This window comes from Cibotium barometz, chromosome 57 (assembly GCF_041138505.1).
Source record: "Cibotium barometz isolate CiBa-2024 chromosome 57, ASM4113850v1, whole genome shotgun sequence".
Lineage (NCBI taxonomy): Eukaryota > Viridiplantae > Streptophyta > Polypodiopsida > Cyatheales > Cibotiaceae > Cibotium > Cibotium barometz.
Window position 1 is genome coordinate 35,911,606 of NC_141102.1, and position 26,462 is coordinate 35,938,067.

The window sequence follows — 26,462 nt, forward strand, 5'->3', positions numbered from 1 at the left end:
ATGAGAACTTTCATTACAAACAAGTTACAATTTGTTACTTACTACTTAGCAACTTGCAAGACTGAAGTCTAAACGATGTAGACTAAAGTCTTTGAATCACAAATAACAAAAACCATTAATCATCCATTATCAATGATCATGATTCATAGACCATGGTCTGTGATCCATGATCCAATCATCCATCATTCCATGCCACAAAAAAAAAACCATACATGACACTACATAGGTTAAAAGTTTGAAGTGTTCATGTCACATGAATCATGATGAATCAACAATCATGGCCCAATGCCCATAAACAATACAAAATAAATCATGATAAGCCACCTGGCTCATGGACAATGGCTCAGGCTCTCAGCCTAGCTAGTAGCTATTCCTGCAAGTCCTCAATCTTCTTGCCCTCATCATTGTTAAGACTCAGCTGTTGCACTCGCCTCGGTTGCTACAAAAAATCAAACAAAAATTAGACATGTAATAGATTACATACTTGCTTAAGACCCTTGGGCAGAGTCTAAGCAGATGTTGGAGGCTTAATGGGGTCTGTGTGAAGAAAACCCCCAATTTTTAGCATCTCCATCTTGCTCCAAATTGGCCCAAATTAGCAAGCTTCAAGCCTCAGGTATTGAGCAAATTTGATAAAAAACACACTTGGCTGTAGGCATGCGACCTGAGGGAGGAGGTGTGGGGGATTCGTGAAGAAACGTGCAAGTCAGGGACGGCACAGAGCTCGATGTTGATGTTGAGGGGGAGCAGCATACAGAAATAGAGAAACGTCTTTATCAAAATAGTTGCAATTTTCGAACGTTGGATTTGGGGCAAAAAAAACAAGTCAAAAAAATGCATGAAAGAAACGCGTTTCCTACAAGGAAACGTTTCCACGTTTCCTACCCTGAAGGAAACGCTTTTCCTAGCAACTATGGTGTTGAGATCGGTGCATCTGTTCCACTTTGGCTCCTTGCCTTCATGCCCTGTCCCTGAACACTACAATGCTCTCCTTCCCAAGGTTGATCATGGCATCCGTGCTACATCTCCCTTGGAACCATTTTCTTGAGAGCCTTCCTCAGTATGCCCCAAGTGGCATCTGACCCTCAGGGCTGCCATTCCCTTAGGTTTTGCTTACACCAACCAGTCCAGTGGGATTTCTACCTTGGCTGTGTTACTCTCCTTGGACTTGTGCACTTTCCTAGGACACCTTCAGCACTTAGCCTTGTTGAGCCTGATGTTCTAATACCAATGTCACATGCGTGGAAGTTGCTCTAAGGATCTTTCTCATCCCTAAGTAACTGAATAGAAACCTTGATGCAAGTCACCGACTAAGAGAGAAAGAAAGAAAGAAAGATTTTATTAACGTCTTCCAAAAGACCGAACTCGGCCTATGAGACAAATCGGAGTACATGTATGGGGTATCCTCTGTCATCCCAACAAAATGAAAAAGTACTGAATAAAAAAGCTGAATTTGGGTGTGTAGGGGATGGAGCTCTATTACTAGGAGAATGCAAAGCTATATGCATGGAGTATACAATCATGATATGCAACCTAGCTAGCTCCATCCTGTACCATACTGGGGGAGAGAGAGAGAGAGAGAGAGAGAGAGAGAGAGAGAGAGAGAAAGATTTTATTAACGTCTTCCAAAAGACCGAACTCGGCCTATGAGACAAATCGGTGTACCTGTATGGGGTATCCTCTGTCATCCCAACAAAATGAAAAAGTACTGAACTAAAAAGCTGAATCTGGGTGTGCAATAAGTACAATGAGTGGTGGAGGGGATGGAGCTCTACTACTAGGAGAATGCAAAGCTATATGCATGGAGTATACAATGATATGCAACCTAGCTAGCTCCATCCTATACCATACTGGGGGTATAAAATGGTATACATCAATGAAGGGGGTGTCCACAGCTCTGAAACAAATCAATGTACAACTGTCAATGTCTTCTGGATGTCCAGAAAAAAAAAAGGGACAAAATGAACATGAAATAAACTATGAAAGTACTGAGCTAGTTGGGGGGGGGGGTGATGGATGGAGCACTACTACAAGAGGCTCAGTATGCAACCTATATGCGTAAGGTATACAAGAATGCAATGCAGATCTGTCTAGCTCCAACCAGTATCATAATGGGGGTGTAATATGTGATACATAGGCGATGGCGAGGCAAAAATACCTCGGAGCATGATCTCCAGGTGTGAGTGTAAGTGAGCTAGCCGCTCTTGGATATGGTGCTGATCTGGAGCCTGTATCTCTGTGATCTCCCTCTGATGTAGTGTGGGAGTCTGGTAGCCTGGTGCTCTCGGTCTCCGTTTGGCTCGGAAGTCCGCAGCGCGCTGAAGTGTAACCCCCTCCTGTGTCAGGGTAGGCTCTGGAAGAAATCAGTGAGCTGGAGCTGTGCCCACCTCTCCTTGTGGTATGAGTGCGTAGTAGTGTCTCTCTGTGGCGCTGTGTCTCTAGCAAGAACTGGCCAAATCTGCGTTGGTCTGCGGACTCCATGATCTGGTGGAGTGAGGGATGTCCACTGAGGATGGTGGTGTATCTCTCTCTAATGACACTATATGCTCTGCATCTGCATACATAATGTTCCTCACTCTCAACCTCCTCCTGGCATAGTCTGCATATCCTCTCTACTCTGGGGATCCGTGCTGCCCTACTTGCCTCAATCTCAAGTTGGTGTGATGACACTCTGAGCTGGCCAATCACCACTCGGGCACTGTGAGGCATGTACACATCCATGTATCCAGGTCTCTGTATGAATCCATCTGCTGAGATACGCATAAACTGATCTCTGTAGTATAGCGTCTTCGGCGGTAGAGGCTGATTGGGTGTAATCCAAGTCTCTTGAGTGTATCGCTGCCATAAATCCTGCCGAAGGACTCTGTTCCTCTCACTGTGAGAGAGCTGGATGTGTGGTGCATGTGTATCATACTAGAAAGGTGGCAGGTGATCTATGTCAAGACCATGCTGAGTGAGCCACTGTATCATCTGTGAATACCATGATCTTCTATCTCCAATCTCTACGAGCTGCCTGGACGCCTCAAAAGCTCTATGTGAGAGTCAATCTGATGGCATATCTCTGATCCTCTGTATGAAGCAGATCGTCTGGAAGAGGGCCTCTACTAGCATAGGAGGTGCAGCAAACTCCGTCCGGACAATGTCATGTGGGATGGGGGGTTTGCTGCAAGAGCATGAGAATCTGAGGCCTATCTATCTGAGACCATGTGGAGGTGGGGAGCCCAAGTGCCCATACTGCTGCAGCATACATCAAAGCAAGGTGTGTCAAACAACCACCCCTTCGTGCGGGGCTCCTGGACGTGTGCCTGGTGACACTGTCTCTCTAGCATGGCCAGAGCTGCATACCCTCGTGTGAGTCTATCCCTGGCTGCCTGTGCCATAGTAAATCTTCCTGACAGAGAGAGAGAGAGAGAGAGAGAGAGAGAGAGAGCTGTATTTTCAGTATGCTATATAGTACACAAAACTGTCCATAGGACTGTACAAGACTTTGTGGCCCTTAGCCTTCCAAAAGATAACCTAAAGACCTAGAAACTGACTCTTGACTTGCCCCAACTATGAAGGGTCAGATGATCTATAATGATCCATGGGCTTGCCTGTTATAAGCCCCAAAAGTTGGTTGGTCTGCCTTTCAGGCTGTCAGCCTGCTCACGACTAGAGAAACTCGCAATGATGCGCCTTCACACATGTGAGCATTTGGTGCTGGCCAACTGATGGCTGTGCTGTGACAGGGTCTTGGGGTTTGTCATAGGATTACTATTGCCCTAAACCTGCTGTTTATGTGCTGCCTAATCAAGGGGTAGCTTGGAAAGCCAACCTTGTCCATGTGTGCACATGACATCTGGGAAGCGTATGCATGCCAGTTGTATGATGTGCCTGACCAGTCTTTACCACAAATGTCACACATTCCTCAGCGCACATCATCTTACCTCTTCAATGCTCTCGATCTGACTAGGGCTCTTAAAAATCTGCATATAGGGAGAGCATAAGACCATGAGGATCTAAGCGTGGAACACTTTGCCCACTAGCATCATGCATTAGCTCCCATTCTTGCAAGTCTTTTTAATAGAGCACTTTGTGAAGGCTCCCCCCCTCTTGGACCACCAACACCATTGTCCCCATCCACAAAGTAGGAGACACCATGGACATGAGTAATTATAGGGTTGTCACGATTGGCCACACAATGGCCAAGATCTATAGAGCAATTGAGCTCTATGTCAGAGGATGGGCCGTAGAGCTTCAGGCCAGGCAGGCTTCAGGATAGACTTCTACATGTTGGACCAAATCTTACTTTACGGGAGGAGGAGGTCATGGAAGAAACATGTGTATTGCTGCTTTGTGAATTTCTGCAAAGCCTTTGAATCTGTTTCCCGATCCGCTCCAATTGTCACATGAGAAGATCCGGGGTGTGATGGCACTCTATGAGGCCGTACTCCCGGGGGATATATGTAGCACGATTGGGGTTTAGCAGGGTTGCCCAGTCTCACCTACACTCTTTGATCTATACATTGATCAGATTGTAGTCTTTGTGGGTCTTTGTGGACAGTTTTGGAGGCAGAGGCCCACCATTGGCCTAGACACTCAAGCCACCTTTTTATTGTAAATTGGCTTTGCTTTTTTTTTTTTTGTGCTGCTTTCCATAATTTTAAACAAGTAATAATTCTCAATATCTTACTTTTCTTCCAATAGGTGCCTAGTAAAAGGGTGTCCTCGTGAATAATAGTCAGCCCGGTCCAAAAGCACATTAATAATTTTTATAATAGGAGTGTCTCTGCAAACACAAGCTCAGTGGTAAACATGTACATTTAAGGCTTAAGCAACAAGTATACTCACCACTTGCAAAACCCATGAGGAACACTGCGTTAGTCCCAAACAGGTTTGTGTTCACACTTGCCCGCCTGGACACCCGGGTGTCCTCGGCCCCATGGACAACACATGCAATAACTCCAAGCATTGTCCATGCAAACCAAACAATGTGACCCAAATAAAATAATTGTCAAAACACACATATGAATTCATGATGCAGTGATGTCTCGGAGAATCATCCATATTCTTTCTTGTACTTAAAACATTCCGTACGTTGTCTCAATACACCTAGTGTACTCGCGGCTCGGCTTGAATTGCTTCGAGCCTTGCTTATGATCTCTACATGGGCCTTGCTCGAGCTCCAAAACAACTTGTGGGCCTTGCCCGAGGCTCTATGGGCGTTGCCCGATGTTCTCAAACAATCTTGCCATGCCCTTGAACTCCATGTATGCGTGACCCACATGATGCATACGCATGCTCAAGACTCATGCATGTCCATCTAGAATAAATCATATTGTGTATGTCTCGAGAAATCAGGTATTTATGACTAATGTTTTCACGCATGATCAAGAGTACGCTATCAGGACCACATGACATTATATGTGTAGAGTTTGGGGTGGCTCCACCAGCTACAGATGCCCTCTTTCATACCGTCACATGCATTCAACATGCATACACTCTTGACAAAGACTTCCTCCTGCCGTGCCTAGCATTGGAGTCCTCTATACAGTTACATCTGGAGTGGGAGAGGGAGCAGGTCAGACGGGCTAGATTTCCCCCCTCATTGACATGGCCACCACCATTACCTACATGTGCATGGTAAGATGGACCATCTCCCCCCATTTCAATATAGCATGGATTCCCCCTACCTCGACCTCTCATGGCAAGAGATCAACCAGATCATACGGTTAGATCTACTTGGTCTACACATACATCGGGGGACGTGGGTGTCTCCATTATAGATTATTGAGAAATGTAAGTTCTATAGAGATCATTTCTTGAGACTCTTTGAGGATGGATTCTTTTTGATCTCGAGATACATATAGATACACGTCACAGAGATTGGCTAGCTCATTAGCTGATCACGGCATGTCTCACTCTACACAGGATCATCTATTGATCACATGTACTGTCAAATGTTTTCATTTTACTTTTTCTTTCAGCTTTCCATGGCTGAGTATATCCATGGTACCATTGTATTACGTGTGGTCTCATAGGCCCTTGGGGTCTTCCGTAGACGTTAATATAGCTTGCTTTCTTTCTTTCTTTCTCTCCAGAGAAAAATTGTCTCTGTCTCTCTCTCTCTTTTCTCTCAAGAGACTTCGGGATATGGGAGGACAAATAGATATGCTTTAGGGGATCCTCACACTTTATGAGTCTGTCATCACTGGTCAAGTACGGGCCCCAAGGGTGACTCAGAGTTCATACACAACACTATTGGGGTGAAACAGGGCTGCCTCGTGTTCCTACTCTGTGTGGGAGAGAGAAGAATTAAGAGTTCATGTAGGAGACATACACAGAGAGAACAAGGGAGAGAGAGAGAGAGAGAGAGTTGTGGGGATAAGTCAACTCACCAAGAGTGAGTGTGTGACTCCCCTATCACACATGTATATTGCACTAGTACACATAGTGCACTTAGTACATTAAAAGTACTAAGTGTACTATGTACTATAACTTATGGGCTTGTACACACTATAAGGGTGGGCATAACGCCTTTACCCCAACAACCTCCCACTTAAAGGCAAAGTGCCCTTAAGTAAAGGAAAAGAAAAAATCAGCATGTACATGATAATATATAAGGCCATATCAAGGCTGAAAACTGGCCTCATCCAATGCCCATCAAGTGTCTGCAATGAGCAAACCGCTCCGGAGGCAAACTCTTTGTCAACAGATCAGCCGGGTTGTCATCCGTATGAATCTTAACAAGCTGAATTTGCTTGTTCTCTATCACCTCTCTGATGAAGTGATACTTCACATCCACATGCTTCGTCTTTGCATGAAAGACAGGATTCTTTGCCAACTGGATGGCACTCTGACTGTCACAATGCAACAAACAACCTGTGACATGAAAGGAGGCACCTGAATCAATGATCCATGAGTGCATACCATGACCACCTGTAAGAAGTGAATGGGCATCAAGTGAAGAAGTAAATAGGACCTCATCCTCACTGCCACCTGCATGTGACACATTGATTTCTTCAATCTTGACTCCACTTTTGCCCTTTGGCTTTACATCTTTGGCTTCATCTTTCTCTTTGTCTTTGCCTTTTCCCTTTTCCTTTTGATCATTTTTCCATTTGTAGCATTGCTTTTTAATGTGTCCCTTCTTGCCACAATAATGGCATTCCAAATCCTTTTTGGAGCGAGACTTGCTCCTTCCCCTTTCTTGGCTTTTTCCCCTTTGCTGGGATCTCCCACGTGCATTCATTGCATTGGACTTTCCAACAGAGTTGTTTTTCCTGTTCATCTCTTCTTGAAGAAGAGCACCCTCAACATCTGCATATGACAGCATAGCATGCGAATTGCTAGTGGCTGTCCTGAATGTGTCCCAACTCTCTGGCAAAGTGCATAACAGAAAAGTGGCTTTGAACTCATCGTCCATTGCCAATTTTTGATTAATGACTTGGCTGACAATACCATTAAACTCATTTAGATGGGCTGTCATAGACGCCCCTTCCTTCATCTGAAGACCTATGAGTTTCTTCAACCAATACACTTTGCTTGAGGCACTTTGCTGGGCATACAAGTCCTGCAATCTCTGCCACATTCCCCAAGCTGTCTTCTCTTCACGAATGCTGAAAAGTAATGAGTCTGACACAGACAACATGATAGTAGATCTTGCCAGCTCATCCATATCTTCCCACTCTTCAGCAGTAAGAGAAGCGGGCATTACACCCCTTTCTTTGATAGGCTTGTGCTGCTTTTTCTGGAGCAACACATTGTAGCACTGGGTTTGCCAAATATCATAATTATGCGAGCCTTCAAGTTTCTTGATATGAAGCAATGAAGAGCTCTCACCTGTGGTTGCCATAGCAAAATGCAACCTGTCAATGCTTGACTCCCTGCAAAATGTGCAAACACTGCACCAAAAGCACACAAAGTGCTCACAGTTGTTCTCCCAAGCTTTATCTCCCATTGCGGAAGCACAAATGCAACTTTTCTCCCACTTTATGTGATGAAATCACCAAAATCTGGTTGCTGCAGATTTTGGACAGCACCTTAAATGTGCTCTGTTGCCCTTCCAAAGTACTGTACAACAGTACCAATTGCTCATAAATGATGTACCAAACCTGTACCGGCAAGTACAGCAGCTGAAATTGAACCTTTTCCTCACTCAAATCAGTGTACAGCCATGCCAAAACTTGCACAAAGCTGTGCCAAATCTGTACCAGCAGGTACAGTAGCAATAAATGCTCTTTTGGCTGTCCAAATGAGTGAAAATCAGACTTTCACAGTCCCGAACACTGCATACAACAGTTCCGAACAGAAATCGGGCAAAAGCCCCTTGACTGCAAGCTGATTTTTGAGGATTCAAGGCATAAATGTCTTGCCTGTTGCTTTGCCAGGCTCAACAAGCATACAAACTTGAAAAGCCCCTTGATTTAAGATCAATTTCTGATCATACATGGTACATTGACGCACATGAAGGCATCCAGAGTGTTCACGATGCTTCCCCCTGGCCACATATACATCCAATACATGAAAGCCCCTTGATTTACAGGCACATTGAGTGCTTGTAAGGCATCAACACATTATCCACAGCATCAAATGCGATCGCCTGCATGCAAATCAATTCAATCGGCACAAAAACCCCTTGATTTGCACTGCAATTTGCTGCAATTTTGCCCAAATGTGCGATTTCTCACATCATACAGCATGTATGAGTGCTTAATTGCACAATTGCATCAAAAGCCCCAAATTTCGACATCCAATTTCCTGCAAATTGATCCTGATTGTGACCAATGTCACCCAATTTTGCCAATTTTGCTCAAAAATTGAGCAATTCGGCACCTGTACCTGCTCAATTGATGATTGTACCTGCTCAATTGCAAGTCCCCAAAAAAAAATTGAAGCAAGATACCTTGTAATTTCTGATTTTTTTGTTGCAGGAAAGGGTGTGTTGAATTTGGTGCTGCTGCAGAAATCTGATGCTCTGTTGCAGAAGAGGGTGATGAAGCTGCTGTAGAGAAGGGGCTGCACACGTGTTGGGGAGACCAGAAGGGGCTGCACACGTGTTCGGGACAGTCGCCTGCTAGGAGACGCCAACTTTCCCACGACAACACAACTAGCCGCTTGTATCGCCTATTTGTTGGCTACGCGGCCAGTTGACGGGCAAAATTGGGAGTTGTGCGCGCTGGCCTAGTATTCGATGGACGTTCGCTATGCTGCCTCCGCCGTCTCCGCCTCTTCGCTCGCCTAGTAGCCTTCGCTTCACGCCCAGCAGTCAGTGATTACGCCTTCGCCTACTATTCGGCTGTGGTAGCCTCGAACTTCACGTCCAGCAGCCAGTCGACGCCGCCTGGCTGGACCTGAAAAGCTGGGCAGCGTTGGTTGCTGCCTGTTGGGCAGCGTAGGCTACCTGCTGCGCTGCCTGCCTAGCTAGTCGCTTCTCCTCTTTACACACAGGCTGCGCCCAACACACGAGCGCTGTAAACTAATGAGGGTGACAGCCAGCTGATAGCAGTCACAGGGTACAACTTGCACAGGGTACGACCAGCAGAATGACCATGGCTCCAGTTGAAGGCTCTGATACCAGTTGTGTGGGAGAGAGAAGAATTAAGAGTTCATGTAGGAGACATACACAGAGAGAACAAGGGAGAGAGAGAGAGAGAGAGTTGTGGGGATAAGTCAACTCACCAAGAGTGAGTGTGTGACTCCCCTATCACACATGTATATTGCACTAGTACACATAGTGCACTTAGTACATTAAAAGTACTAAGTGTACTATGTACTATAACTTATGGGCTTGTACACACTATAAGGGTGGGCATAACGCCTTTACCCCAACATACTCTATTTGGGCTATACATTGATGAGATATCTGACTTCGTAGATAGACAGGGAGGACTAGGAGCACGATTGGCAGGAGTCTTGATACCTATACTATTTTATGGAGACGACATTGTCCTTATCTCTGACTCACTAGAGGGGCTATAAAGGCATTTGGATGCACTACGGGTCTTTTGCGAGGACCGGGACCTCACTGTGAACCTTGGGAAGACCAAGGTTATGATCTTTAATACCTCCCCGTAGTGGATAGGCAGATCTGCACCGCAATTTACAAGTGGGGAGTCCATGGAGCATGTGACTTCTTATGTATATCTTGGGATCACTTTTGTTGGACCGCAGTTATCTACGCGGAAGGCAGCTGAAACCAGATTGATGTGTGGCTGTGCAGTCCTAGGTTCATTCGAGAGTCAGTGCCCACAGATAGAGTTTCATGAGCCGAGGACGAAGCTCTGGCTATTTGACACACTAGTCACACTCGTACTATTGTATGGAGCTCCCATCTGGGTCCTAGTTTGTGCCACAGGAGTAGAGGGAGGGGGGAGCCAGGTGAGACCAGATACGGAAGAGGTATATGATGGGTGGAAGTCGATGGAGAGTTCCCTAGTGATGATGATCTTGCACATGATTAGGAGTAAGCCTTCACTGCTACATGAGATTGTGCGAGCAGAGATGGGGGATGCATCGATCGTGACAGAGGCTTTATTCCAAACGACGACGTACTGGCACAGATTATGGGAGCTCCCACCAGATAGATACCCCCGGCTCGCCCTAGAGTCCCTGAGATAGCTTGCACTAGACGGAGACAGTCAATGCTGGTATGTGCACTTTGTTCGGTATACACGGCATGTAGATGGGGGCACTCCCCCTGTTTCAATATAGCATAGAGCCCCCTCCTTTCCTCTTAGCCACATAGAGCTCCCTCCTTTCCTCTTAGCCACATAGAGCTGAACAGGATCATTAGGAATGACATTGTGAGACTGGATACTCAGAGGACTTGGCGTTTACTCATTCAACCCCTGGGGACGAAGATGGCCTTCTCTAGAGATCATCTTCTTCGCTTGACAGAGGACGGTTTCATCATACGCTGGATACACATTTGTCATTTGGGGTGCGATGTGTGATTGGACAGCTCCGCACCTCATCTCATTAGTTGAGAGTGGAGACACTCAGATATGGGCTGTGAGCAGCTGCACCAGAGGACATGATATGCCAACTTTGTCATACAGAGGTTGAGACAGAGGCTCTGCCGATGCTTGGTATACTATGAGATTAGGGGAGGTTCCACTGCCTCTTCCGAGACAGATTTGGTCCATTTTCCAGGATCATGGATTTCCCAAACTAGAGATGCTTGGGGCTTTTCCTTCTGGAGCTCCGCACACACATGGAGTCCTTATTGTGGCCCAAACCAGCTGCATCCGAGGACCAGCACAGAGAGCTGTCACTGACTTCTCATACTAGAGCTCCGAGAGTAGATCCACTCACTACACTCGGCCTCCAGGTTGATGCAGGAGCCCAACTGAGAGGAGTGACACTAGACAGAGCCATTGAGCTATACAAAGCTTGACGCCCCGGACCCCGTGGTCCTTGTCCATACTTGTGTCACCACAGGAGGATTAGAGTCATCATTTTCCACCACCACATGACTTTCTATCACCATTTGGCCACCCAATTGGTCCACCCATGCTTTCTCATTATGTATATACAGTGGACTGGCGTCCATAGTAGTTACATATGCCGGGGACTAATGCCACTCATGTGATAGTGTGGACTTGACTTTTCATTGGCACTTGTGCTTGGGACTTGTGCTTGTGAGTACATTACCTTCTTGGACTGATTTCACTATGAAACATTACCTTCTTGGGGCTGATTTCACTGTGAAGGCAGATCACCGGAGTTTGAGGTATTTTTTTTACCCAAACTAAATTTTCGGAGAAGGATATGAGGATGGCCAATTTCCTCTCTATGTTTCATTTTCAGATCTTGCACACCCCAAGAAAGAAGAATGTAGTGGCAGATGCATTGTCTCGAAAGCTGTATGTAGCAGCTATCTCACTTGCCTCTCATGGAGACTTGTCTAACATGCATGATTTGTATCATATGGGTACTGATTTTGCCACTATTTTGTGTTGCTTTGATGGCTGGTATGCACATGCGTTATATGTGATCAAAGAGGGTTATCTTATGAAAGATAATTGTCTATGTGTGGTGTCTGACATGAGGCAAAAGGTTTCGGATGAGTGCCATGCTCCTCCATATGTTGGTCATAGAGGCATAATCCCTACCTTGCACATGATTGAGTGTTATTTCTATTGGCTAGGTATGCGGAAGGACATAGAGGCACATGGACGTGCATGTATCACTTTTGTTAGAAAGTGAAATTTGATAGGCAAAAGACACTAGATTTGCTTCAGCCATTGCCTATTCTCATGCAGCCATGGAAAAGTATTACAATGGATTTCGTTATGGACTTGCCAACGACCCAACAGTGTAATGATGCTATTTGGACAATTGTGGACAGGTTTAGCAAGTAAGCTCACTTCTTGCCGGTCAAGAAGATCATCAAAGCTGAGTATATGGTTAAAATATATCTTGCACAAGTGTTCAAACATCATGGAATGCCGAAGTCCATTGTAGGGAATAAAGATCCTAGTACTATAAGTCTCTTTTGGCGGGCCTTTTTTGATAATATGGGCACCAAATCGGACTTCTCATCAGCTTATGGGCAGAGTGAGGCTGCAAATTCCGCCATGTTATATCTCTTGAAATGTTATGTGGCGGATCAAAAGTCTTCTTGGTAGAAGTACTTACTGCTTCTCGAATTTGCATACAACAACACGGTGCATGCATCTACGGGAAAGTCCCCGTTTGAGATTGTTTATGGTAAGGTGGTTTTGCCACCCATCCTTCGCACAAAGGATGAAATGTTTGCAGCTGATGAGTATGTAAGAGACTCGGATATTGCCTTTACTCAGGTGCGCACAACCATTGCAAGGTCACAAGACAAACATAAAAAGGCTACCGATAAGCATAGAGGGCAATTGGCAATTTGATGTCAAAGAGAATGATTGGGTATTCTTGAAATTCGAGAAAGCAAGACTTGCAAAAAGGCATGGCAAAGAGGGTGCATATCCTAAGCTTGCAACTAGATATTATGGGCCTTTTCAAAAATAGTTATAGAGTCTCGCGTGTCTTTGTGAGGGCTCTATGGTCAAGGGGCCTGGATCTAGTACAGACGTGCACTTGCTTTATGCAGCCAAGGCCGGCAGCAGTCTCGAGGCCCGCGAGGGTAGCTTCGTGGCGGTATGGGACGTCACGAGGTAGAGATTGGTCGGCATGTCCATCTAGTTAGCTCAGCTCGTGGCTCGATGGGGACAGCCAAGACTTGTGGGCTTGCCCACAGCTGTCAAGGTTGGGAGGTGAGTCATGCCTGCATCCCCTAGACGTTTGCCCGGTTTGTTTTGTAGGTTTCGAGCCTTGTACTAGGAGCGTTCTACGAGGTGATCCTATGGGGATTTGACATTGTTTCTCTCCCATAGCGTGGAGATTCATTCTCTTAGACATAAGTTCTTGTTCGAGCACTTGTGGGGATTCCAAGACCTGTAGGATGGTTGCCTTTTTTGCATAGGCATCCTCGGTACGAGCCAAGTATGCACGTGCTGTATCCCTCGGTTGCATGTGCAACTCTTGAGCAATCATTGCTATTGCATGATCCATATAAGATTCAGCTTTCTTGGCCTTCAAACGGTCATGTACCAATGGATCCTCGCGGTAGTAAAGATTCAATTCTTCTTGTTGTGCATGGAGAAAAGCCTGCATACAAGTAAGTTCAGCCCTCAAGACTATAGACTCTTCTGCCTGCATCTTCTCTTTGCCACGGGACGACTGTCCCACATATTCATGTTCCCTATTGTGCACCACATGAGTTTGCTCATCCTGTAAAGCATTGGAGACATGCATTTCATTGTCCCTGTCTCTCGTGTTAGCATCTCCAATATTCATTGTATGGCTGTCCATAATGTTCTAAGTGTAGAGATAGCTAGCGTTCACGGTGATCATCTCTCACGATAGAAGTGAAAGAGAGCCGTATGCTGTGATACCAATGTAACTTGGTTAAACACAGTGCTATTCAATACACTTAAATACACTAAGATTTGATGGACACTTGCTCAAATACAAGAAGTAATTTGTTGAATTGACAAGAGACACACAATGAGCCGGAACGGCCGACCCCTCCCTCAAATAAAGTATATTGATCTTGGGACAATCAAGTACATAGTGTCATGGGCATTTCTGACCAGATTTTCATACTAATGCATATGAATACAGTATTGCAAACAAGTGGTTGTTGATGTAGACTTGCAATCCACACTACCCTCTCAAGTGCCCATGTTTCCTACCATCTGCTCTCTATTATTCCACCAACACATGGTAGCAACAATCTACAAGAGAGTACGTAGGACCAGAGAACACTACATAGGGTATGTGATCTTGTAATCCGGTTCCTCCCTCCTGCTACTTGCTTCCATATTTAAGCATAAAAGCTTACCAATTGTAAGTAGAGTCGATGACAGCGGAAGTCTTCGCGATGGAAGTCCTTGGAGTGATGAGATCTTCGATTTGTCGCATTTCCTCACGACAAAATGTAGAAGCACTGGATGTGTTGTGGCAGCCCTGATCATGGGAGAAAGCTTCTGTATGCAAGACTCAATGTGAGAGTCTTTCAATGTGAACAATGGCTGGACTTGTTTGTGGATGCCGAGTGGACAAGAAGCCATGATGCAGGGTCTTTGCAGGCTTCAGGGGTTCTAATGTGACGGTTGAGTTTCTAGCCTAATTGTAATCAAAGCTCTCTTGTAATCAATTAAAGAAATACCGCAAGGGGCGCCACTGCGTTTTGGGGCCAATCGGTGTCCGTGTACTGTTTGCATGTTTGCAGGAGCACTCTAGCTCCCCCTGTTTGTTTTCCTTTTTCTAGGTGAAGATCTTCAAGTATCATGGCATGCCTTCGTCTATCATTAGTGACCGTGATCCATGGATGACGAGTTTATTTTGGAGAGGGTTGTTTGACAACATGGATACAACTCTCAAGTTTTCATCATTGTTCCATCCACAGACAGATGGGCAGTCGGAAGAGGCTAATTCCACAGTGTTAGATCTTCTGAAGTGCTATGTGTCAGAGCATAAGCAACAATGGGAAAAGTATCTTCCTTTGGTGGAGTTCGCTTATAACACCACCATCCATACCTCGACAGGCAAGGCGCCTTTTGAGATTGTGGAAGGAGGGAAGAAGGTACCACCCATTTTGCACACAAAGGATAAGATCTTTCAGGCTGACCAGTATGTGGAGAACATGGATGAAGCTTATAGGAGAGTTAAGTTGGCACTCCAAAGAACTCAACAAAAGCAAAAGAAGGCAGGAGACCGTCACAGGCATGCATTAGAGTTTGCATTGGGTGACTGGGTTCTTTTGCGATTTGAGAAAGCTAGACTCAAGAAGATGAAGGGTAAAGAGCGCTTATTCCCTAAGTTGAGCATGCGCTACTATGGACCTTTTCAAGTGTTGGAAAAGATCGGCGAGAGGGCCTATCGTTTGAAGCTACCAGATCACTAGAGGATTCACAATGCATTTCATGTGAGTCTACTTAGACCTTTCCATGGGGATGTGCCTAAGGATGTATTAGATTAGGCTCAGCCGGAAGTTGAGGAGCTTGATGAGGTTCTTATTCCCGAGAAGATACTGGCACATAAGGAAAGAAAGGTACGAGGTAAAGTTTCACGTCGCTATCTTGTGAAGTTCAAGAACTATTCACTGATGGATGTGAAGTGGATGGAGGAGGGTGACTTAGCAGATTCACCTCAGGTATTGCAGCTTTATCTTGATGCCTTTGAGTTGGAGCCGACTCTTGCTACGGCTCATTCAGGTTCAGCAGAGCATAGGTCTGGAGCATTGCTTGATGCTCAAGAGGGGGTAGCACCTCCGCTCCCTTGATACAGACAGACTCAGATGTCATCTAGAGGTCGCTTGGTGCAGCTTTTGTCTCACCTGAAGGTACTGACAGCTGACAGTACATCTGCTTATGGAACCTTTATGATATATGTGTACTAGTCACATTGGATGTTGTGGTTATGAATGGTTCACAATGGTATACAACTTGGACTATTACTACACCATTAGTTTGCAGTAAATTCTGCTACATACGCATATGGCTTAGAGAGATTGGGACGTTGATCTTGCCATATTGTACTTTTCACTTTTAGTTGGATCACATGTCTGATATCTTGTTGTATTGGGAAGCTTTCTTTATCAGTGTGGTTCCGCTTTGGATGCCTCCTTGTATCACGAGAATGCAATCAAGGATGCTTGCCATTTTTCTAGAGGGGGATATGTCGTGACCCTGTGAATTTGTGCAGCATAAGTGTGAGCATGGTGGTCGGTGAGCAAGATATATGTTTAAGGTTCATACTTGGAGCAAAGGTTTTATTTAAACAACCCCATGTGTGGAGGGACAAGGGGACAAAGGTTTAAAACCTTTAAAATTGAGAGAACCCTTTTTAAAGTGAATCGTGGCTTTTTTTTAGGAGCCCACGCTATTCTAGGGGGGGCCGGATGATGCTACACGTGCAGGTGTTTTTCTCTCTCACGCTTTTGTGAAGGGCGGGGCAGCAGACAGGCGCCTGGCTGTTTTCTCTCCTTGGGCACACAGTTGGCTGCACATGGGAGCTCTTTCTCTTTGGCAGAAGTCAGCTGTTGCAGGAAGCGCAGGTCTACACTGCACATGGCTCTCTCTCTCTAGGCAACTGGCGGACTGGTCGGGCAACAACAGAAGAGTCGGACGGTTTGCAGGTGGCGGTCAGGAGCTGAATAGCAGGAAGCGTGGGCTGGACTGCAGAGAAGCGTGGACTGGGCAGAATTCCTCTTTGCTTTTTGGCTATTGGCTGGCCGCAAGTGCAAGGACTGAACTGCTCTCTCTCTCTCTCTCTCTCTCTCTCTCTCTCTCTACTGGATGCATGCAGGTGGGCAGTTTGCTGGCGGCCATAGACGTGCACAGCTGACAGGTTTCTCTCTCTTTCTTTCTCTAGGGGAAAGCGACACAAGGACTGTAAGTTTCTCTCTCTCTTTGCGAGCAGGTGGGACTGCAAGAAGTGCATAACCGAGTCTCGTGACTGTCTTGGAGTTGTTTCTCTGGCCCTTTGTGAGAGGAAGGGTTTGGCAGTTTGGATGGTGGAAACAGGGCAAGTTTTTGGTGTGATTTGGAAGAGTTTACGGACTGTTTCATGGCTGAGTTTTTGGCTATGTGCATGGGCCAGTTAGATGCGTATTCAAGGCCTCATGGATGCACTATCTTGGCTGATTAGAGGTGAATAACAATGTGGTGTTTTGGGGGCACAAGACTTTGTGTAACCTCTATGCTAAGAGGTCCAGAGGATTGGCAGATTGGACATGCAAACGTACAAGCCATGAATGGCCATGATGTATTCATTTAAACTCTTCCATTGAATTTGAATAAAGAAATACCGAAAGGAGCGCCAAGCTTTGGGGCCAATAGGTGTCATTGTTCTTTTTGTGTAGGAGCACTCTAGCTCCCTTTTGATCTGTCTTATTTGCTGGATTACAACTGTGTTTGGGTGACTACTAGTCTACCGCACTTTGGTTTCTACTAGAGGCCGATTTTAGTAGGCAGGATCCCTATAGTGCTGCATATCTCACCAGACATGCCCCCCCCCCCCCCCCCCCCCCCCCCCCCAAAAGGACTCATATTTGGAATGTCATTTACTCATACAATGCCATCACTCCCCATAGCATCTGTGTGGCAAGTTGCAACTCCTGTAGGCCAGCAAATAAGTGTGACCATGGAACTGAGTCAAAAGCTTTCCTGAATAGACTCGCTGCCTCCACGCTCTCACTTCCTCAATGGTCACCTAGAGGGTGAAAATGTGATCTAATGTGGAGTAGTAGTTCCTCCTGAAGCCTATGTGTGTCCGGTGGCTGTCAGTTGGTGCCCCTCTGCCCATGAGCTAACATGAACCTCCAAAACTGGTCCCTATAGTTTGGCTTTAGTGTGACCAATCATGATTGTCTGGTATCCAAGGGGTTTTGTGCTTTATTGGTAGGGACTATGGTATGGCTGGTCTAGGAAGGGGGGAGACCCTCACAAAGAACCCTATTAAAAAGAGGTGAGCACGGATAGGAGTTAAGACTCTCCATTCATGTGCCAAGTGCTCCGTGGGGAGGTCCTCATGGGCTCTAGCTCGACCTTTGATCATACCGCCCATTTTTCCCGCCGCGTTGGGGGGGGGGGGGACCAAATTTTTGCACACTATGTGACATTCATGTTTATTCCACCTCTCATTTCATATCATATTCGTCTTATGTCATGATTCTCTAGGGCGCATCATCGCTTTTACATTTTGTACGCCTTTTAGCACATGTTAGCAAATCTTTTTCTCACCACTCTACCGCCTTAGGCACTCACCTTCCCCCATGGAATTTCGAAATAGTTTAGACATTAGCAACCTTGCTTGCCACGGTAGTGTGTGCTTCGGTTTTATAAGGATAAATGATCTCACATTGTTCTTAGTAAATCAGCATATTTTCAACAAAAAACAGTATAATAAATAGGAGATTTTTGTGTATGGGTGGTGGTTAGTTCTTGAAAGTGTTACAGTTGTTGCTTAGACTTGTAAGGCAACCTAGCTTTCACTGTGGTCTTCACCTTATACATCATTTTACGGGTGTCAATGACATCCATAGGGGGATGCCATTGGACGAATTCTATGCAATGCATGTGCAGATATTGATCAACTCTAGAACTACTTTAAAAATTGAACTCTTCATTTGATGTCTGATGAGGTTGGCCTTTTTAATGTTTGCTTGGATGCTGATCTTTTGTCTCATCGTAATATAGTGAAGCAGGTCGTCCTGGTATGGAAGCACCCCTCTCTCAAGAGGAAAAAGATGCAGAGAGAGACCACATTTTAAAAGCCTTCAAACATGTAATGTCAGAGTCGCAAGTTGTTGGCTCGCTACATTTTGGTTTGCTTTTCTCAAATATTTCTACTCTCTTGTTGATTGCATCCACATTCTGGGTTTTTATGCTTGTAGAAAGTCCAGTCTTCAAATTGGCTACCTGCAAAGATGTTACCTAGTGGAACTTGTGAAAATTGGCTGAAGTGCCAGAATGTATTTGTTAAAGCATTCAGAGATATTGATGGCTGCAAACATAGTGAGGTCATTTGTGGCAAGTGGAGAAGGTAATGTAAGATGGATACTTCAGCAAGTTTGTGTCTTGGAGAGTGGTATCCCATCTATTGGGGGCTGATGCTCCTCGCATGTTCCATATTCCTGATATTCCATGGACAGTGTTGTATCACCCCAGTGAGATTTTGTTTATATTTTATTTTCCGTTTCATGATGAGATATGCTATGGACATTATTGTATCACTTTGGTCCATTGGGTCCTTAGTAGACGCTTAATATGTCTTTCTTTCTTCTTTCTTCTTGTTCTACTCACCCACATTGCAAATTTCTTTTTATTACAGTTAACTTTGCTTTTCTATAAGGCCTATACAAAGTGATCTTCTCGTGTGGTTGTCCGTAGGGCCCCTTTAAATGTCCAGCAATCAGATCATTGGGAATGCTTTTGCGTCATGGAGTGGGATCCTCTTCATGCTGATTGTGCTGTACCGCAAGTAAGTGTCTTCTTAGATAAGTATAGTGATTATTTGCTTTCTCCTTGTGATGCTCGTGAATGAAGAGTGGCTATCTCCTCTTTGTGACCTGATTGAATGTGTCAGAAGGCTAGGCAGCAACTTCAATGCTTGACTCCTCATCTGCAGTTCAAGAAATTCTTGCAACTGCATGAAAAAAGGAGTGAGAGAAAGAGTCAAGGGTACTGCTAACATGTGTGTATATGTGTGTGTGTGTTTGAGAGAGAGAGAAAAAGTATTATCATCATTGGGATTCAAAATGGTTAATGGGACTTGCAAAATACAATACAAGAAAACAAGAAAAAGTCTCCTTCCTCATGGAAAGGGAGCTGTCATGTACAAGCTCAACATCTGTCTGGCTGGTGCCCTGGTGCTGGGTAGTTAAGAATGGCAGGCATGAATGTGCCCAGTGCTGTGGGGAGGCGAAGGCTAGTGATCAGGAGCTATGAGTAGAGGGTCTAGGTCTTTAGAGTCGGGGGCGCCTGGTCTGTGAAGGGCCTGTGCTCTTTGTGGAGCTTGAGCGCTGGGCAGCGCTGGGCAGGGAAGTCAATGATCCTGGAAAGTGGACCAAATCCCTCATGGAACAGATAGTGAAACCTCATGCGGATCTCATAGCATACGGGGCAGTGACATATGTAATCCTCCTTTGTCTCAACCTCTGTGTGGCATAATTAGCAGATCCTCTCCTTCCTGGGTCTCCGTATGGGCTCCCCGTTTGTGAAGATGCGCTGAGCTTTCTTTGTCTTGACTCTGAGGCGGTGGGATGAAACACTTAGGTAGCCCGGCTGTTGGATGAATCCATCCTCAACAACGAGCCTGAGGAAAAGATCTCTGGAGAAGTGCATCTTCGGTGGGAGCTCTGAAGGTGTATGTCACAAATAGCGAGAACCCGGTACGACAATAATAATAGATCAACGCTTCAAATACCAAACATAGAGCATGATAACACAACGGAAGAACCATAAACAATACAATAAAACCGCAGTGAGCCGGAACGGTCGGCCCCCCGTAGGAACTTCTTTGTAGATAGAGAAGCTTTTACAAGATACCAAGGTGCGGGTTGCACACAACACCGGATTTTCCACAAAGCCTCAGCACAAATCTTGCACACGTAAACTATCTCGTGCCAAGATACAAACATTGCACCAAAGTCAATTTGATAAACTGTCTCAAAACAGTCCCATAATCAGCTCATAAACTGTCCATAAAACAGGCCGGTATGGAGCCCAAAACAGCCCCGAATTTCGTGCCAAATCAGCCCAAAACAGAGCCATAAAATCAGCACCAAAAGAGCTCTCAAATCAGCCCAAAACAGTCCCAAAACAGCTCAGATAAGATTGGACCAGCCCTGTCAAGCTCCGGGAGAAAGCAACCAACCATGTGGCTGCCTTGGAAGAAGTCGACCAGCACTATGGGAGGCTTGGAAGAAGTCGACCAGCCTAGTAGAAGTCATGGAGCAAGTCGGCGAGGTGAAACAGACCCAGATATGCTGTACAGCCAACGCAAGAGAAAGGAGAGAGGGTGAACTGTAGTCGGCCAGTAGAAAGAAAGAAAGAAAGAAAGAAAGATTTTATTAACGTCTTCCAAAAGACCGAACTCGGCCTATGAGACAAATCGGAGTACATGTATGGGGTATCCTCTGTCATCCCAACAAAATGAAAAAGTACTGAATAAAAAAGCTGAATCTGGGTGTGTAGGGGATGGAGCTCTATTACTAGGAGAATGCAAAGCTATATGCATGGAGTATACAATCATGATATGCAACCTAGCTAGCTCCATCCTGTACCATACTGGGGGTATAAAATGGTATACATCAGTGAAGGGGGTGTCCACAGCTCTCTGAAGAACATGCCTGGGTGTGCTCTGAAGCGAGCCAGTTGCTCCTCACCCTCTCTATGAAACTGAGCTCTGATCTCTGTCATCTCTCTCTGGTATAGGCGTGGTGTCCGAAAGCCAGGTGTCCTCTGTCTCCTGCGGGCTCTAAGTGTCTCTGCTCTCTGGAGAGTAATTCCCTGCCGTGTAGGGGCTGGGAGGGGTATGGATCTCTGAAAAAATGTAGTAATCTGTGTCTGTCGCCCCCCCTCTCGGGCTGTCTGAGCCTGTAATAATGTCTCTCTGTGGCGCTGTATGTCTAGAATGTATCTCCCCAGTATGCGCTGGTCTGCTGCCTCAAAGATCTGGCGTAGGGAATGTGGCTCTCTGAATAAAATGGGATATCTCTCTCTGATGGCTGTATATGCTCTGCATCTGCATATATAATGCTCCTCACTCTCCACCTCCTCTCTGCACAATCTGCATACCCTCTCCTCTCGGGGGATCCGTGCTGCTCTGCCAGTCTCAATCTCCAATCGGTGTGATGAAACTCTGAGCTGACCAATAGCCACTCGGGAGCCGTGTGGTAAAAAGCCCTCCATGTATCTAGGCCTCTCTATAAATCCATCATCAGTGATACTCATGAAGTGATCTCTGTAGTATAGCATCTTCGGTGGAAGAGGCTGTGTAGGCGATATCCATGTCTCTCGTGTATAGAGCTGCCATAGATCCTGTCTCAATACTCTGTTCCTCTCACTATGAGAGAGACGGATATGTGGTGCATCCCTGTCATACTGGAATGGTGGTAGATGATCCATGTCTAGGCCATGCTGTGAGAACCAATGTGTGACCTGTGCATACCATGATCCTCTGTCTCCTGCCTCAGCCAACTGTCTAGATGCCTGAAAAGCTCTGTATGATAATCTGTCCTGTGGCATCTCTCTGAATCTGTCTAGCAGGCATATAGTCTGAAATATGGCCTCTACCATCATAGGAGGCGCAGCAAACTCTGCTCGGATAATGTCATGAGGTACTGACGGTTTGCTGCGTATCATGCGTGCCATCATGAGGGCCTGTGGTCTCTCTATCTGTGTCCACCAATGTGTAGCAAGGCCTGGCGCCCATACTGCTGCTCCATACATCAATGCCGGTGTGACTAATGTGTCAAATAGCCACCCCTTCGTCCGGGGCTCCTGAAAATGCGCCTGGTGGCACTGTCTCTCTAGCATAGCCAATGCTGCATATCCCCGTGTCAATCTAGCTCTGGCTGCTGAACCCATGGTAAAGCGTGTGGCTGCTGCAGAGAAGGTAACCCCTAGGTACACGTATGATGTCACCACCTCCACCTGGCATCCTGCGAGAGTGAATGTCAGCTGACTCCTGCCCTGTCTCGATGTATGAAAGACCATAACCTTGGTTTTCCCAAGGTTCACAGTAAGACCCCTCTGTGTGCAGAAATCATGGAGTGCATGTAGATGCTGCTGTAGACCACCGGGGGACTCAGACACTAATACAATATCATCAGCATAGAGCATAATATGTACTGAGGTACCTGCTAAATCAACTCCATCTCCGCCTCCCCGTGTAATGAAGTCAGCCACCTCATCAATGTATAACCCAAATAGCGTGGGGGAAAGTGGGCATCCTTGCTTCACACCAATGGTGCTAGCAATAGTCTCGGACATACCTCCTGGACATCTGACTCGCCCAAAAACCTGCTCATATAATGCATAGATGCCCCATGTCATATCTGCTGGTATGCCAAGAGACTGCAGGCGCTGAAAGAGCCTCTCTCGTGGTACTGTGTCAAATGCCTTGCGGAAATCCACAAAGCAGCAATAGAGCTTTCTCTTCCTCACTCTGGCCTGATCAATCATACATCTCAAAGTGAATACATGGTCAGTGGTAGAGAAGGCTCTCCTGAAGCCTGCCTGCCCTGATGAGCGTAAACCTGCTCGCTCAGCATATAAGCTAAGCTCCTGCTCCAGCACTGCGCCATAGAGTTTGGCCAGCACATGGCCAACCATAACCGTCCTGTAGTTGCTCGGATCGAGCATATCCCCTGTTTTGTGAATCGGCACGATGGTGTGCATCGTCCACTCCGCAGGCAAACCCTCTGCTAGTGCCCTGTTAAACAGGTGTGCAAGAAAAGGAGCTAAAGAATCTACTGCATATATGAGATGCTCACCCTGCAGGCCCATATGGTCGGCAGCCCGTCCATGCTGTAGGCGGCGGATAGCTTCTTGTACCATCGAGTGGGTAAAGAAGCTAGCTGTGGTAGGTCGAGGCTCCTGTGGCTGAGGTATAGGTGGCTGCTGTGGGGCATGGTATAGACCCTCTGCATATGTGTGCCATGTCTGTGGGTCTGCAATAGGTGTCGGGGTCCGGGGCTCTCTGAAGTGCCGCCATGAGACAGGGCTATCTCTACTCATGAAGAAATGAATAATCTCTAGCTCCTGTATCTCTGCGAAGGCCCGCCTTTTGCGGCGAGTAAGTCTCCTCATCTCTCTCCTCGACTCCTGCTCTGTGATGGCTCCCAAGGCTCTCTGTATGCGGAGTCGTGAGTATAGGGCTCTGCACTCGTCATCATACCATCTGTTCTGGGGCATAGTCCCAGGTCTCGCAGGCTCTCCTGAGTGTACACGATGTGGGAAGCTCTGTAATGCAGCCGTGTGTAGGAGTGATGCGAGCTGGGCTGTAATGGTATCCATAGATGCCAGGGGATCCATGAGTAGGAGCCCATCCTCTACTCTGCCAGTGTATATGTCTGCCATGTCATGTGTGAAGTAGATGGTAGTGTGTGGCGTCGGTATGTGGGGGGCTGGTGATACTGGTGATCCGGCTAGTGAAAATGCCAAGTATGTATGATCTGCCCCAATAGGACGAGGTGGAATGGAGAATGAGGTGACAAGCTGTGATGCCTCCAAAGACCCCATAATGTAGTCTACCACCGTGCCTCCGGTCCGTGTATGACCCCCATGTGGGAAGCATGTCAGCCCTCCTGATCCCGGCCACTGTAGCATCCCGTTATAAATAACGAGACGATGCCTGGCTCCCAACTCTAGTAAGTGGTCCCCATAATGTCCTCTGTCTGGTCCAGTGTCCTCTGATGCCCGACTAGCCCCTATCTCCTCTGGATCCACAGGGTGGAGGATCTCCATGTCATCATAGTCATACACCTCACACTGTCTGCTCTGTGTGTGGGCATTGAAGTCGCCCGTAAGAAATACTTCCCCTAGTGTAGAATAATGCATAATCTCCTCTGACAGACAAGTGTATGGCGAGGCTCCTATCTCCTCCTCCTGTGGCATGTCCTCTGTAATGACATAGGATGATCCTAATGGAGAAAAGTAACATAGAGCTATGTATATAACCCTGTCCTGTGAGAGCTGTAAGCTGATCCACATGTATCTGGCCTCTGGATCCTGTGCTACCACTCTCAGTCTCCCCTGTAGCTCTCGTCTGAATAGGACTGCTACTCCCCCCGACCCTCTCGAGGTACCCTGGCGTGTGGTCCTCCTGTATGCTGACTCCCACTGGAATCCCTCTACTCGAGGTAGCCCTCTCTCTAGGCTCTGATGTGTCTCTGTCAGAAGTATGATGTCTCTCCCCACCATAACATGCTCCAGTCGTCCAGGCTGCACCCATAGTGAACCATTACAGTTCCATACTGCTATGTGTATCTCTGTCAGTGGCCTGGTCTGTGTCCCATAGGCCCCAAACCGCTAATCCATGGGCCGGCCATCAATGATGACCCGACCATCTCGATAGAAGGCCTTCTTGCCTTCTCTCCTCGCGTGTAAGACTCGTGGCATGCAAGTTCTCCTATGCTCAAGCTGCATCCTCGTGAGATCATCATCCAAGAAAATAGGAGCTCCCTCTAAACCCCGTAGTATGACCCTCTTCCTCATGAACTGTAGTCGGCCAGTAGAGAGAAGCCTCCAAAAGGATGCGCATGGCAAAAAGAGAGAGAGCCAGCTCCTTTTAATAAAACCAGTAGGCCAAATTTGCCTTGCTTTTTCTCTTTTTTTTTCAAAATAGCTGGACTTTGCCCAAAATATCAACTTTTATGCTTTTCTTGGCTTGGTGCCCAAGTTTCATCTAGGTGCCTTCTTTTGTCCACCTGTCCACGCCCAAGATAATAATAATGACCAGCCCTTAATGTGAAAACACCGACTTACAAATATAATAAGTCACTTTAATGATAAAATCTCATGGTGCTCATGCTGTATGGCCATCTTTCAGGCCAAACCATGCCAGTAAAGTGCTCTAGCTTTCTTCTGTGGAAAATCCCCGTTCACACTTTGGTTCTGCCCAGCGTTGATCAAGACTGGTGGAGGGCCCAAATGGTGACAGTGTAATCCATGTGCAGTGGTTGTAGAGGCCGAGAAGATCTAACTGGATAATCTGGTTGGTGTCCTCATAAGAGAGCTGGAGAAAAGGGGAGTCCAAATTGTATTGAAGGGGTGGGAGGCGGTCCATGCGGAGCCCATATCCTGAGAACCAAGTGGAAACTCGGGCATGCCATACTTCAGGGTGGCCCTAAAGTGCTAGCGGGGGTCCATGTGACTGATGTGATGGAGGTATGTGACTATTTGGAAGAGTGCATCCACTACCATCAGGGCTGCAACAAACTGTGCCTCGATAATCTGGTGTGGGACTGATGGTTTGCTTTGGATCATATGGGAGAACATCATGACCTAGGGCCTCTCAACTTGTTGCCAAACCTCATCAGATAAATCTGCCCCCCAAGCCCAGACGGTTGCTCCGTACATCAAGGCTAATGTGATGAGGGTGTCAAAAAGCCAGACCTTCATCTTGGGCTCCTAGAAATGTGCCTAGAAGCAATGCCGCTCAAGTACGCTCAAGACTACATATCCTCATGTTACTTTGGCATGTGCCACGGGGGAACCATGGTGAAGTGTGGGCCACTAAAAGTGACACCAATGTAGACATAAGATGAGATAATATGACTCTCCGTAGGCAAGATATTCTTCGTTCTACACACAAGAAGGAAGGGGGGCGTTGGCTGAGACGAGGGGATGAGGAAGGCATACGAACGCAAGCAAGGGGGGCTCAAAATCCACAGATATATCTTGGGAAGGTCCTTTGGGAATACGCAATGGTTG

General features: G+C 46.4%; 1 protein-coding gene across 6 annotated transcripts in view; it reads left to right on the forward strand.

Annotated features, from left to right (window-relative positions):
• Positions 1-26,462, forward strand: part of LOC147606707 (uncharacterized) — a 93,562-nt gene that overhangs the window by 18,101 nt on the left and 48,999 nt on the right. For 5 of the 6 annotated variants that reach the window (XM_086791776.1, XM_086791771.1, XM_086791775.1 and 2 more), the window contains exons 3-5: positions 18,720-18,807; positions 18,917-19,065; positions 19,413-19,503. In XM_086791776.1, coding sequence (XP_086647902.1) covers positions 18,720-18,807; positions 18,917-19,065; positions 19,413-19,503 — 328 coding nt within the window. The remainder of the gene's footprint in view (positions 1-18,719; positions 18,808-18,916; positions 19,066-19,412; positions 19,504-26,462) is intronic. The other variant, XM_086791774.1, reaches the window with a different exon arrangement.